The 11,713-nt window shown below is 46.5% G+C and overlaps 1 protein-coding gene across 1 annotated transcript; it reads right to left on the bottom strand.

Annotated features, from left to right (window-relative positions):
• Positions 1–9,703: 9,703 nt before the first annotated feature.
• On the bottom strand, positions 9,704–11,711 carry LOC116791513 (GSK-3-binding protein-like). Its single transcript, XM_032697587.1, has one exon. The coding sequence runs from the start codon at positions 11,148–11,150 to the stop codon at positions 10,542–10,544; it is 609 nt and encodes a 202-aa protein (XP_032553478.1). The 5' UTR covers positions 11,151–11,711; the 3' UTR covers positions 9,704–10,541.
• Positions 11,712–11,713: the final 2 nt, after the last annotated feature.

The following is an 11,713-nucleotide window of genomic DNA, read 5'->3' as shown; positions in this document are numbered from 1 at the left end:
TCTGAGAGGTCGTCTCAGGCTCATGGATTATCTGAAGCAGAGGATGTGAATTTAATTCTGTAGCAAACAGGAACTTGACCTCACATTCCATTTTCAGTTTGAACAATCAAAATTGGAGAGGTTTTGTTGTCCAGGTACAGTGATCTGAAACACCCACACAGGCACTGGCCTAGAACATTTTCTGAGAAGTCACTGGTTCACAGGAAACTGCTTTCTGATACAGAGGGCATTGTCAATTCTTGTCAAGACCCAAGGCACTGGGTTTACTGAGACAAAAGCTGCCACTATGAACACAATCCTAAGAGTATGGCAGATGGGGTCCTTCAAATCTAGAAAGGGCTTTTTTATTGGCCTCTTAGGAATAACCCTTACCCCTGGGCACACATGAACACCAAACTGGTTTGTTCCCTCTTGAGTCCAAAGGTATGATCCAGATGATCCAGATGTGAGCCATGGGAAAGTAAGAATGCCTGAACCACAAGGATGACATCTGCCATCCTTTCTGTCCTTTTTGTCTGCCTTTTTCAGTGATGGAGAAGAAAGGCCTGTGTCTGCCTGAGCAGTATCAGCTGAGCTGTAGATGTCCTTCTTTGTTGTAGATGAGTAATTGGTGCCTGGGGAAAGGGTGTTATTGCTTTTGAGGCCCCAGAGGTTTCAGCAAGAAACAGTAGAATCTAGATATAGAAGAAACTGGGGAGAATGGTCTTTTCAATCATAGGACCCCAAAAGACAGCAGTACTTAAGGTGAATCATGGTGAGTGGCAGGAAAGAGCCTTGAAATTACATGCTTGCTAAGGACTACTTTCACAGACCCTGGATTCCTTATACCTAGTTGAGATTTAGGGAAACACTGGATGAATTCCATGTACTGGGGAATATTTTGGGAAGGTGGAGTGCCAACTTTGTGGGATCATAGGATAATTCAGGTTAGAAGGATCTTTCAAGAGTTCTCTAGTCCAACCACCTGTCCAAAGCAGGGACAGCTCTGAGGTCAACCATGTTACTCAGAGTTTTATCCGGTCTGATAAAACCCACCAAGTATGGAGACTGCAACCTCTGGGCAATCTGTTCCAATGTCTGACTGTCTTCATTGGGATGAGGTTTATCCTTATATGCAGGACATAAGGATGTGGTAAATTATATAATCAGCTTTGCTGTGCCTCAGAGACATCACCAAAAACAGTGAGAGTGTTAACAGCTGAGTAACAGCTGTTATTCAAGGGAAGCTATTGATGCCAGGATCACCTGGGGCTATGAATTTCAGCTGTGAGATAAAAGTGACAACATGAGTGCTGAAGTCTTTGGTACTGACAAAAGTTTTGTCATCACTGCTGAATGTACAGTCAGAAGAGCAGCAAGGCAATAGATACCACTTGTACTTAATTTCACTCGCTGTGATATGGGTTAAAAAGCTGCATCAACTAACCAAAGCAAAGAAAAAGGCAACTCGAAGAGGAAGGTGTAACTTTTACAACTCCACTGCTTTCAAAATCACAAGCTTTGCATTAATCAAAGAGTCGATAACCACACAGGTTCTGTTTCATGGCCACAGCTGTGGAAATCAGACTTGGGCAGTGCTGTACTTCCCCCATTTCCCCACAGAGGCTAAGACTTGTATGTGCAGCATTAGACAGAAGATTCAGATCTCATGTGCTGGGGTGTTGAGAAGTACTGGTGCAGAAATAAATATGGTCAAGCCCCAGAATTATGTTTGTCCTGCCATCTGTCCTGCAAACCCACAATCCTGGAGTCAATCAGTGACAGGAAAAGGGCAAAACCCCAGCAAGACCCAGGCCAAGAGTGCACCAGAACAGAAGAAAGAGCTGGTCAGTGCTGCCCACAGTCAGTGCCCACATTTCAGCACCCTCTTTTACATAGTCAGGGATAGCTACTCAAGCTTGTCTTAGTTTTCTTGGCTATGCTACCGTTTTTTTCTCAACAAGGAAGCTTGTTTTTACCTACAGTTCTCTAGATGGGTCTCTCTCAGTATTTCCTCTCATTATGGGGCTCCATAATCTGCTCTCAGAGCTTCAATAGCCTCTCACTCTAGGAGTTAGTAAGGGGAATTGAGGCTTACGCACCCTTTGGGGTTTCAGTGTGGGTGCTTTGCTCTAGAGCGTCTGAAACATCTGTTTCCCCAGAGTTGTTCACATCCCTGTGCTGGTTCAAATCTCAACTCTGTGCAGAGCTTTTTCTCTTGCTCGTCTTCTGTTTCTCTTCCTGGTCAGCTCCAATGTTTCCTGAGGAGTCTCTTTGCATAGAGCCTGACTTCCAGTCCCACACCCGTCTCTGGAGGCAGCTTTCACAGGCAGCATCCACTCCTGCTGTTTGACTGTCAGTCCTCAGCATTACACACAGAAGTCGAGGCAGTCACATCTGACAGGCTGGCCAGGCTCTCTGCTTCTCACAGAGGGAACCTTGCTCTCCTGACCCTGCTGAGCACCCTCTCCCTGCCCTCTGCAGAAGGCAGCTTTGCATCTGAGCATACAAAGGCCAACTGAACACAGCAGGTCAACTCTCCTGGCTCAGAAAGCACTAGAACACCCATACCATCATACATAGCTATCAAGAAAATCAACTGCAACCCATGACTAAAGCTCTAAAATCTGGTAGTATGGAAGAGATTGTAGCCAAGAGGGAGCTAAAGTGCCAGACATCAGGATAAGAACTGCTGGGGCTCTTCCACCATGCGGCAGCTGATATGAAGCCGCTGAATGGCATCCAAGATATGGAGCTACCTAGAGCTCAGGTCTTACCCAGTACAACAGTCCCTAGAGTTTTAAAGATTTAACTATGTAGGAAGTGATTCTCCCCCTCTACTCTGCTCTCATGAGACCCCACCTGAGGTTCTTGTCCAGCTCTGGGCCCCTAACATAAGAAGAACATTGATCTGTTGGAACAAGTCCAGAAGACAATAGAAGGGCTGGAGCACCTCTCCTATGAACAGAGGCTGAGAGAGTTGGGGCTGTTCTGTCTGGAGAAGAGAAGATTCCAGGAAGACATGCCTACAAGAAAGCTGGAGAGAGACTTTTGACAAGGGTATGTACTGATAAGACAAGGGGGAATGACTTCAAACTGAAAGAGGACAGGTTTAGATTAGATATTAGAGAGAAATTCTTTACTGTGAGGGTGGGTGGTGAGGCACTGGCACAGGTTGCCCAGAGAAGTTGTGGATGCCCTATCCTTGGAAGTGTTCAAGGCCAGGTTGGATGGGGCTTTGAGCAACCTGATCTAGCGGAAGGTGTCCCTCCCTATGGCAGGGGGGTTGGAATGAGATGATCTTTAAGGCCCCTTCCAACCCAAACCATTCTATGATTCTATGATGATCACTTATGAAAGATCACCTTTGGAGTCAATCTATTAACCACCTTTGCTGAGTCACAGGAGCTCAAATAAATTGGACTGGACTACTTGTGAAGCTGAAATTGTCCATGGAAAATCATTGCTCTTTTTATTTAATTTTACCATTCAAGTTAACTTCCCCTCTGCAATTTAAAACTGTCTAAACTTTATGGACTTAAAAGTAGTGCCTCCTGAAAAACACAATTGCAACTTCTAAATGTCTCTATTGTACTTAAAAGTGAAGATCAGTTTGTAATATAATTTTGCCAAGCATGTACAATCTGAAACCATTAAATGTTTTTCTTTTTTTTTTTTCCTCCTCACCCTGAAGGAATACTTTAGAAGATAGAAGAAAAATCTCCACTCTTGCGAATGAGAAAAAAAATTGCAACCATATTTAAAAATACTGAAGCCAAAATAATGGAGACTTTTAATAATAGATAAGTTAAAGCCATTGCAATGATAAGGCAGATCTGTATCGTGCTGGCTGCAAACTTCAAGTCACTACTGCATGAAGACATCCTTCAAAGAGTTATTCATCATCGATATATACCTGACAATAAGGATTTTTGTTTTGTTTAGGAAGAAGCAGGTGAATCAAAACTCATTTGAAATTCTATTTCTTACAATATTTTGGTAGTTCTGATAGGGTCTGATTTGCTTTTAATAAGACAAGACCTGTTCAGGAGCAGCTCTCAAAGCAATGCACACACAGGACATATGCAGTATTGATCTGAACATACATTTGTCTTAACTTCTACAGTGAGACAAAAAGCACAATGATATTCTTCCACAGTGTTTACTATTTTTTCCCCAGAAAATTTAATTTTAAACCTAATTAATAGCACATGTCCTTTGTGTAGGGCTATCGCTTATTCTTACTGTCAATAAAACATCTGCACATTTGACCCTGTGCACAAGTACCGTTTCAGCGACTCACATCTAGTTCATGCCTGTGTGTGCACATGCACAGCACCCAGGATAAACATGTTTGCTCTTTAGCCCTGAAGCATCTCTGTTTCACTGCAGATTGGAGAACAGGATCAGCACAAACCAAATGTCTCATGAGTCTCCGGGAAAATAAGGGGAAAAGTGAAAAATGGGGCTGTGGATCACTACTGAGGTAGGCAACTTGAGATCCTTGACATCTGTGGCCTCTCTTAAAAGGAAAAAAAAGAGGAGAAGAACAGATCTATACAGACACAGTGGTGGGAATTTATGTCTCATTTCCGTTATGCCACCAGTCTCACACACTTCAGGCTTACTTATTCCTTTTTTATGGGAATAAGATTTCTGTGTCCTGTGACCCAGGATCCAGCCATGGTTCAGGACAGAGCTGAAAGCAGCCGGGGAAGTTTGCATTGAGGCATTGGAGGAAAGCAGTTGTCAAAGCAGTCTGATGAAAGCTAACAAGAAGAGCAGACTAGCAAGATGGAAAATATAAATGTCTGCTTTTTTACCTTCCAAAATGATGTACAGATGAGCTATCACATCAGAGGGGCATACCTGTGCACTGACTGACAGCTAGGTATTGCCAGAATAGCTACTGTCAATGCTGCCTGCTAACAACAGGACAGAATTAGGTATCCCCCTCTTTTTCAGTCTTTCGGGAGAAGCTGGGGATGTACGGACACGCATTCAGTCACCTGCTTCAGCACTGAGTGGCTTCCTGTGGAAAACTACTACTCTTTTAAAAATGAAAAGGCATTGCACTGTGGATTTAAGAACATTAATAACCCAAATTTGCACTTTAACTTAGAGCCCATGCTTCAGTAGATTTAAGCCTTGAAACTAGGACAATTTTTGTGATGCAGGTAGAATAAGCCCCAACCTCTTGTGGTAAAATGCTTAGAGCAGAAAATATTTATTATTAACTCAGCTAGGATCCATTTCGTCTAATTAAAACATTTGCATCCTGGTGCTGTCTCATCCCATACTGCCCAATAGAAAATGTATTTCTCTAAGTCAGTGCTGCTCCTGAAAGTGACCCCATTGAGCTGGAAGACTACAACCTCTCTGGACTGTAAAATCACTGAGAGACCACCTTCTGAGGGGGAGCTGATGACACAAGGCTTATAAAGTGCCAGCTTTACAATTGTTGCTGCTGTAAAACATGTTTTTGGGGTTGGAATTGAATGTATTAAACTTCATATAGCTCAGGAGCTTATAGCCTTTCTTTAGCACCTATTCATGAATGAAGGCCTGCTAAGCCAGGGATTACCGAGGGACACAGAGACAAGGTGTTTTTTACAATTTCTTTTGATTGCTGATGTCCTAGTGCCTGCAGTGATGAAGAGCACCCTTAGCTGGCCATATTACTGTACCAGACACCACCACACTATGTAATGGGAAGCAAAAATAATACAATTTAGATACAGGATATTGCAAAAGGAACAACTAATGCTGCACGCCTCTGAATTTATGGTGCCTGATTTCCTGTAGCTTTGTCTGTTGTGGAGTTTACAATGTTTACTAATGCAGCTTGGGCACACTGCAGCCTTCCTCTCTCTATGGGCACCAATTCCTTCTTTTCCAGCAGCTGCCTTTTGCCAAGGAAATTGCATAATGGCAGTTCTGCAGCTTTGACAAAGGTGGCTGAGGTTAGTCACATAGCTAGAACATCATTTCTGGAAGAAAAATAGCAAACCAAACTAATTGACTCAGGAAATGAATTTGTCGATGTCATTTTTGTGTTCCCCAAAGGCATTTATGTAGTCACTGTAGCACTTTAGGTGGTATTTTCCAGCTACTTCTAAAAAAACCCAAAAAACCATAAAGCCCCATAGAAATAGAAGTTGAAAGGAATTTTTCTGTTAACTTCATCTGTTCATTTTGTTGCGGCTAGGATTTTGCCTCTGATTTCTGCCCTATGTTGTACAAACTGAAGATGAAGGACACTTTTAACTTGCCCTCCAACTAACACACTACAAGGTTTATAAGATCATGGCTACCGAAAAGCGACTGAGCTACAGTATTTGAAGTCAAGTGAAAAAACACATCAAAAGTACCTACCAAAAAGGAACTGAAGAGAATAAAGCTACGTAATATTTGGGAAGAGCAATATGAGGTGGTGAAAGACTACAACCACTAGCTGAAAATAATGGCCTGGGTAAGGCAAGGAATGCAGGGTGACGAGAGGAAAATCATTGGGCCAGGGACTAGGAGGGAATGTAGAATGTTTTTTGGATGGAGGTGAAGATGGAATAACCACAAACACTGGGACTGGCCTTGGCTGACCAGAACTTAAGTTGTGCATTAGCCAGCACACATCCTTCTTCTCCCTTATGCCTTCCATAAGATATGCTTGCTAGTTGCTTGAAAGACTTCTTTAAACTTGAGTTTAAGGACTTAGAGCAGAGTCCTTGCTTTCCTGCCTTGTTTATTATCCCATGTACCATACCAACATATGTTCTAGGTGCTGGTACAGTACACACTAATGAGCTAAAAGGGAGACAGGACACACACTGAAATAGCATACAAAAATCATTCCATCTGCCAGACTTCTGGATAAATTGAGCTACTTTTAAGAGCTCAGGGAATATGGGAGTACAAAGAGCAAGATATAACTAGGGTGCAAAGCTGAGTTTCAAGTAAAGAGTCAGGAAAACTGACTTGTCTAGTTATATGGAGAAAACCCAGGAGTTAAGCAGTAACATAGACTACAAATGAAGAAGCTATGCCAGCCTTGTGCCATGCTAGTTCTACATCACAGAGAGGTGGATGGAAAGATGAGGCAGTGAGTTTTCAGTGCATTTGTTTACAAAATTATTTAAAAACAAGTTTGATCTCAAAATATAGCCCCTATAGATATAATGAAAATAAATATCTTCCCCAATGCATTGAAATGTCACTTGTTACAAAAATCTAAATGACTTACTTTTGGTTCCACAGCTCATGTGATCCACTGCAAAATCTTGTGTTTTGAATGATTTTTTTTCTTCACAAGATGGAAAAAAAAAAAAAAAAGCTAAAACCTAGCTAAATGCCTATCATGAAAATATCATTTTATTCCAAATTTACAGCTGAGGTAAACTACATTTTCACTTACAGATGAAAACAGCCTAGGCATACTAGGAAGGCCAAACACACTGGCACTTTTTTTTAGAAATTTCTTCTCTAGAAACCAACGACTGGTATCTGAGGACCAGCACAGACTAAATGTAATAAAGAAACCTCACCTCCGAATTACAGGTATTCGAAGCTTACAAAATTTGAAACTTTTTATCCTGTTTGGGAAACAAAGTATATGGTGACTTTTTTGTCACAGTTCCTTTCTATTTGTATGCCCACACGGTGTAGCACAAGGCAAAAAAAGAGAATTTGCAATGAATCAACGGAAACCTTCTGGCAATATTTCAATTGGTCCAAAATTTTGTAAAATGTGGCTTCCAAAACTAAAATTATCCACGTTCGATCCATTCCCATATGAAGAAGTGACGTGCTCTGTCTTGAAGAAGATAAAATCTTATATGGAAGATGTGACAAGAAAGGCTGCTGGCAAGAGCTTAGGATGTTCACATTTTAAGTGATGAAGACACGTCAGTGAGTTATGCAAAGTATCTGAAACAAATGCCAAAATTCCTTTTACTAAATCATCACACACTCTACATAACATTTAGCTTACTATAACCCTTTTCATATATACATCTCCCAGCCTTGCAAAAAGGAGAAAATAAAAGCTATTTTAGAAGTAATTTAGGAAGCTTAAAAACCAACCAGCCACAGTGAAATTTATTAGCATCTTTTCTATGCCTCACTTCAACTGCCACTTTATTGAAAAGTGTTATTCTAGTAAAATCCTTAAAAGGAATGTCTCAAGGCTTTCAACGACTACAAAGGACACTTGTAAAGTTAGCTGTTCTCATTAGTATACAGAGGCCAGGATTTGGGGAGGGGAAAGAGGGGGGAGGGAAGTGGGATGCAAAATCAATGCATAATTATCAGTGGCAAAAAAGTTCAAGTCAAACTTGCCAGCTTTTAGAATTTCAGCTGACCCCCACACATATACTTTTAACCATAGCTGTGTAACAACACCAGCTCTGTCAGCTGTGCTCAGTTTTGAGCTAGTCTCCTTCAGCTCTTTTAGTAATTAAACTATTCATCCCAGGGTTCAAATTCAGTGTCAGCACAGTAAATACCCACCTCCCTAAGCATCTAAAGGGCAAATACAAGAATAACTAGTTTTTCAGTTGTGGTTAGTGGTTATATCTGAAGCTAAGGTTTCTTTGTATCTTCTATTGAACTTTTTTTACTGGATTAAGAAACAAAGAAATTTCAAATAAAAATTCAGTTGAAGGACAATCTACCCACTATGTTATTGTGTTAGAGGATAAGAATTAATGGCAGATCTGAATCCTTTACAAGTTGTGCAAAATGCCACAAAAGCAGTGCAAGTTATGCGAAAAGAGACTTCAGATGCTAGCAATTAAGGAATTCTAAAACGCATTGAACTGCATTATAAATTAATCAAGATAAAGCTAATAATAACATCACATACTGGTCCTACTGCATGAGGAATTCAGTGAGACATCACAAAACGCTTCAGCATCAGTTTCTATTAGTAGCTGTGGCAGAGAAAGAAATCTAAAATATTTTGTGGAATCAATGTATTCATGAAAGAACTAATCACAGAAATAAACGTAGCTGTTCAAATTGCTCTCTTGGACAAACATCTTCTTCCATTTTCTTTCATGTGGGATTGCTACCTTCTTCAAAGGAGCTTTTACCTCAAATTGAGTGGGGGTTGGGAGATTGTTATGCTCCAGTCTGTCTGATGTGTTCAGTTCTGATCTTGAAGCTCAATGACTACTAAAAACCCAAGATAGGATTTTACCAAGGAAGCCATTCAAAATAGGTATCGGAACTTAACAATGACCAGTATCAAATTATCAAATTCCAGTTTACAGATTTTTAATTGCTGCCTAGACCTACCTCTCCTTTCTTGAGTACTTCCCACCCCCCCTCCTCAGAGGAAGAATAAAAAAAGACAACCCAAACAAGTAACCAACACAAGCTATGTTCCTGCCCCAATACAAGATCCCTAATTCTGGTTTCAGAATGATTTGACTTATAAATTCCAGCAGCCACATTCTCAGTTGCTCGAAGGGGTGTCTCATGGCTTACAAATGAACGCTGCTGGCAAACAAAGGGGCTCAGTTGCATCTCTGTGCATTAATAACCAGTGTCCCACTGCATCAGACTATGCGGATTGTTGTGGGGATTTTTTTTTGCCTGCAAAATGGAGATCTTACAACTGAAAGAACATCAAGGGGGAACGTGCCTACTGGAGCATTATCCACACAGTTTTGTTCTCGTGAACCAGAATTCACTTCACCTTAACAATGAGACACGGACCCGAAAATATAAACAAGACCACGTTTATTCAATACAGACAGGTTAATTAAGACAGTAAGTCCTGCAAATCAGGAACACATTTCAAACGCTCCGGTACGAAGTGCATATATTTAAAATCAACAGCTGCATCTTGTACTTGAGCCATTGCGTTTGTCGGGGAAGGGTGGATTTAGGATTTTTCTTTTTGGTAGAAAAAACTTGTTTCAGCTACCTTATGCGAACAATGCATCCTCAGGCTCCATTCACTCATTTGTTAAGTCCAGCTGCCTTCCAGCTTTGATATTCACATTTTTTTAAAACTGCTTCATACAGTCACAACGAGAAATAATAACAATAAACGTTAAAATAACAATAAAAACCCCCAACAAAAAAACCAAACCAGCCCGGGAGGGGAAAGGAAACACCTCCCGCCGGGGTCAGCGAGGATTATTGCAAATGGCTCCCGGGAGACGGAGCAGCTCCGCGGCAGCGGGGACCCGCGGCGGGGGGGTCCGCGGCCCCGGCCAGGCTGCCCCGGCGGGGGGAGGAGGAGGAGGAGCTCCCAGGGAAGGCAGAGGAGGGAGGGGGGCACAACAACAGCGCGGGGCCGGCGGCGTGCGCGGCCTCCGCCGGTGGGCGAGCGGCGGGGCTCGGCGGGGTCCGCACCGCGGGTGACCTTGGGACGGGGGGGCTTGGACACCCTTCCCGCCCCACCGGCACCGGCCCCGCCGGGGGGGCCCCGCCGCCGGGACACACTTACATCCTGGCAGAGCCCGCACGGCGCTGCCGCAGCCCGCCCGGCGGGGCCCCGCCGCCGCCAGCGGCCGCGCTCCTCCGCCCCGGTCACCGCCGGTCGGCCCCGCCGGCTACTGCAGGGGCTGCCCCGCCGCCGCCGCCGCCGCCTCGCCGTCCGCGCCGCCGCTCCCCGCCGAGGCGCTGCCGCTGGAGGCCGCGGACGCCGCTGCCGCTGCCGCCGCCGCCGCCAGCTGCAGCCGCCGGACGGCTTCTTTGATGAGGTTGCCGGAGAGGATGAGCTGCTGCAGGAGCCGGTGGGGGTCCTCCTCCTCCGCCGGACCGTCGCCCGGCCCCGGCGGCGGCTGCTTCCTCCGTCGAGCGGCGCTCCGCAGCCAGCCGCGGCCGCACAGCTGCTTGGTCACCCGCTGGTGGCCGCTCCGGTCCGGCCGCGGGGTCTCGGCGTGCTGCGGGTGGGCTTGCGGCGGGGCCGGACCCCGCGGCGCCAGCAGCCCGGCCCCGCCGCCGCTGCAGCACCGCGGCGAGTAGGGGGCGGCGCGGTCGCGGGCACTGCCCGGCCCCAGGTGCTTCGGGGCGCGGGGCGGCGGCGGCGCCCGCTGGGCGCTCAGCTGCAGCACCTCGCCCAGTTTAGCCACCAGCGCGTCCACCTCCTTGGAGCCCGCCTGTCCCACGGCGACCGGGCGCTCCAGCAGCAGGAAGCGCTCGCCCGGGCGGCACGGCATCTCTGCCGGGTCCCTGCCGTGCCGCAGCCGCCGCAGCGGGACCGGGGCCGCCGCCCGCCCGCCGCCCCGCGCGCGCGCGAGCACACGCGGCTCCGGCGCTGCGGTCGCGGCTGGAGCTCGGCCCGCTGGCGTTGGTTTGTAAACAATGGGTGACGCGCGCGCCCGGGCGCCTCCCACTGCGCCGGCCGGGGGGAGAGCGGGGAGGGCGGCCCGCCGGACCAACCGCTCGCCGGCCGGTCTTGGGGCCGGCGCCCCTCGCGGGGAGGGCTCAGCCAACAGCGCGGGGGCGGCTCCCGCCGGTCGGGCGAGGCCGCCCCGCAACCGCCGAACACGCCAGTGCCCGTCCCGTCCTCCTCCCCCCCCCGTCTGCGTGCTGCGTGGATCGGCCCGCTTTCAAACCCCGCACCTCGGGTCCCGGGGGCGGGGCCGCGGTGATTGGCAGGAGGGGGGGCGGGGCGGCGGCCTGGCGGGGGTCCCGCACCGGTCTGTGGGCGCGGGGGGGGTCGGGGAGGGCGAGCGGCGCCCGATGCCCGCCCCGTGCCCGCCCCGTGCCCGCCCGGCCG

Source organism: Chiroxiphia lanceolata, chromosome 1 (assembly GCF_009829145.1).
Source record: "Chiroxiphia lanceolata isolate bChiLan1 chromosome 1, bChiLan1.pri, whole genome shotgun sequence".
Lineage (NCBI taxonomy): Eukaryota > Metazoa > Chordata > Aves > Passeriformes > Pipridae > Chiroxiphia > Chiroxiphia lanceolata.
The sequence above is the reverse complement of the archived record's forward strand: the minus strand, read 5'-3'. Positions and strand labels throughout refer to the sequence as shown.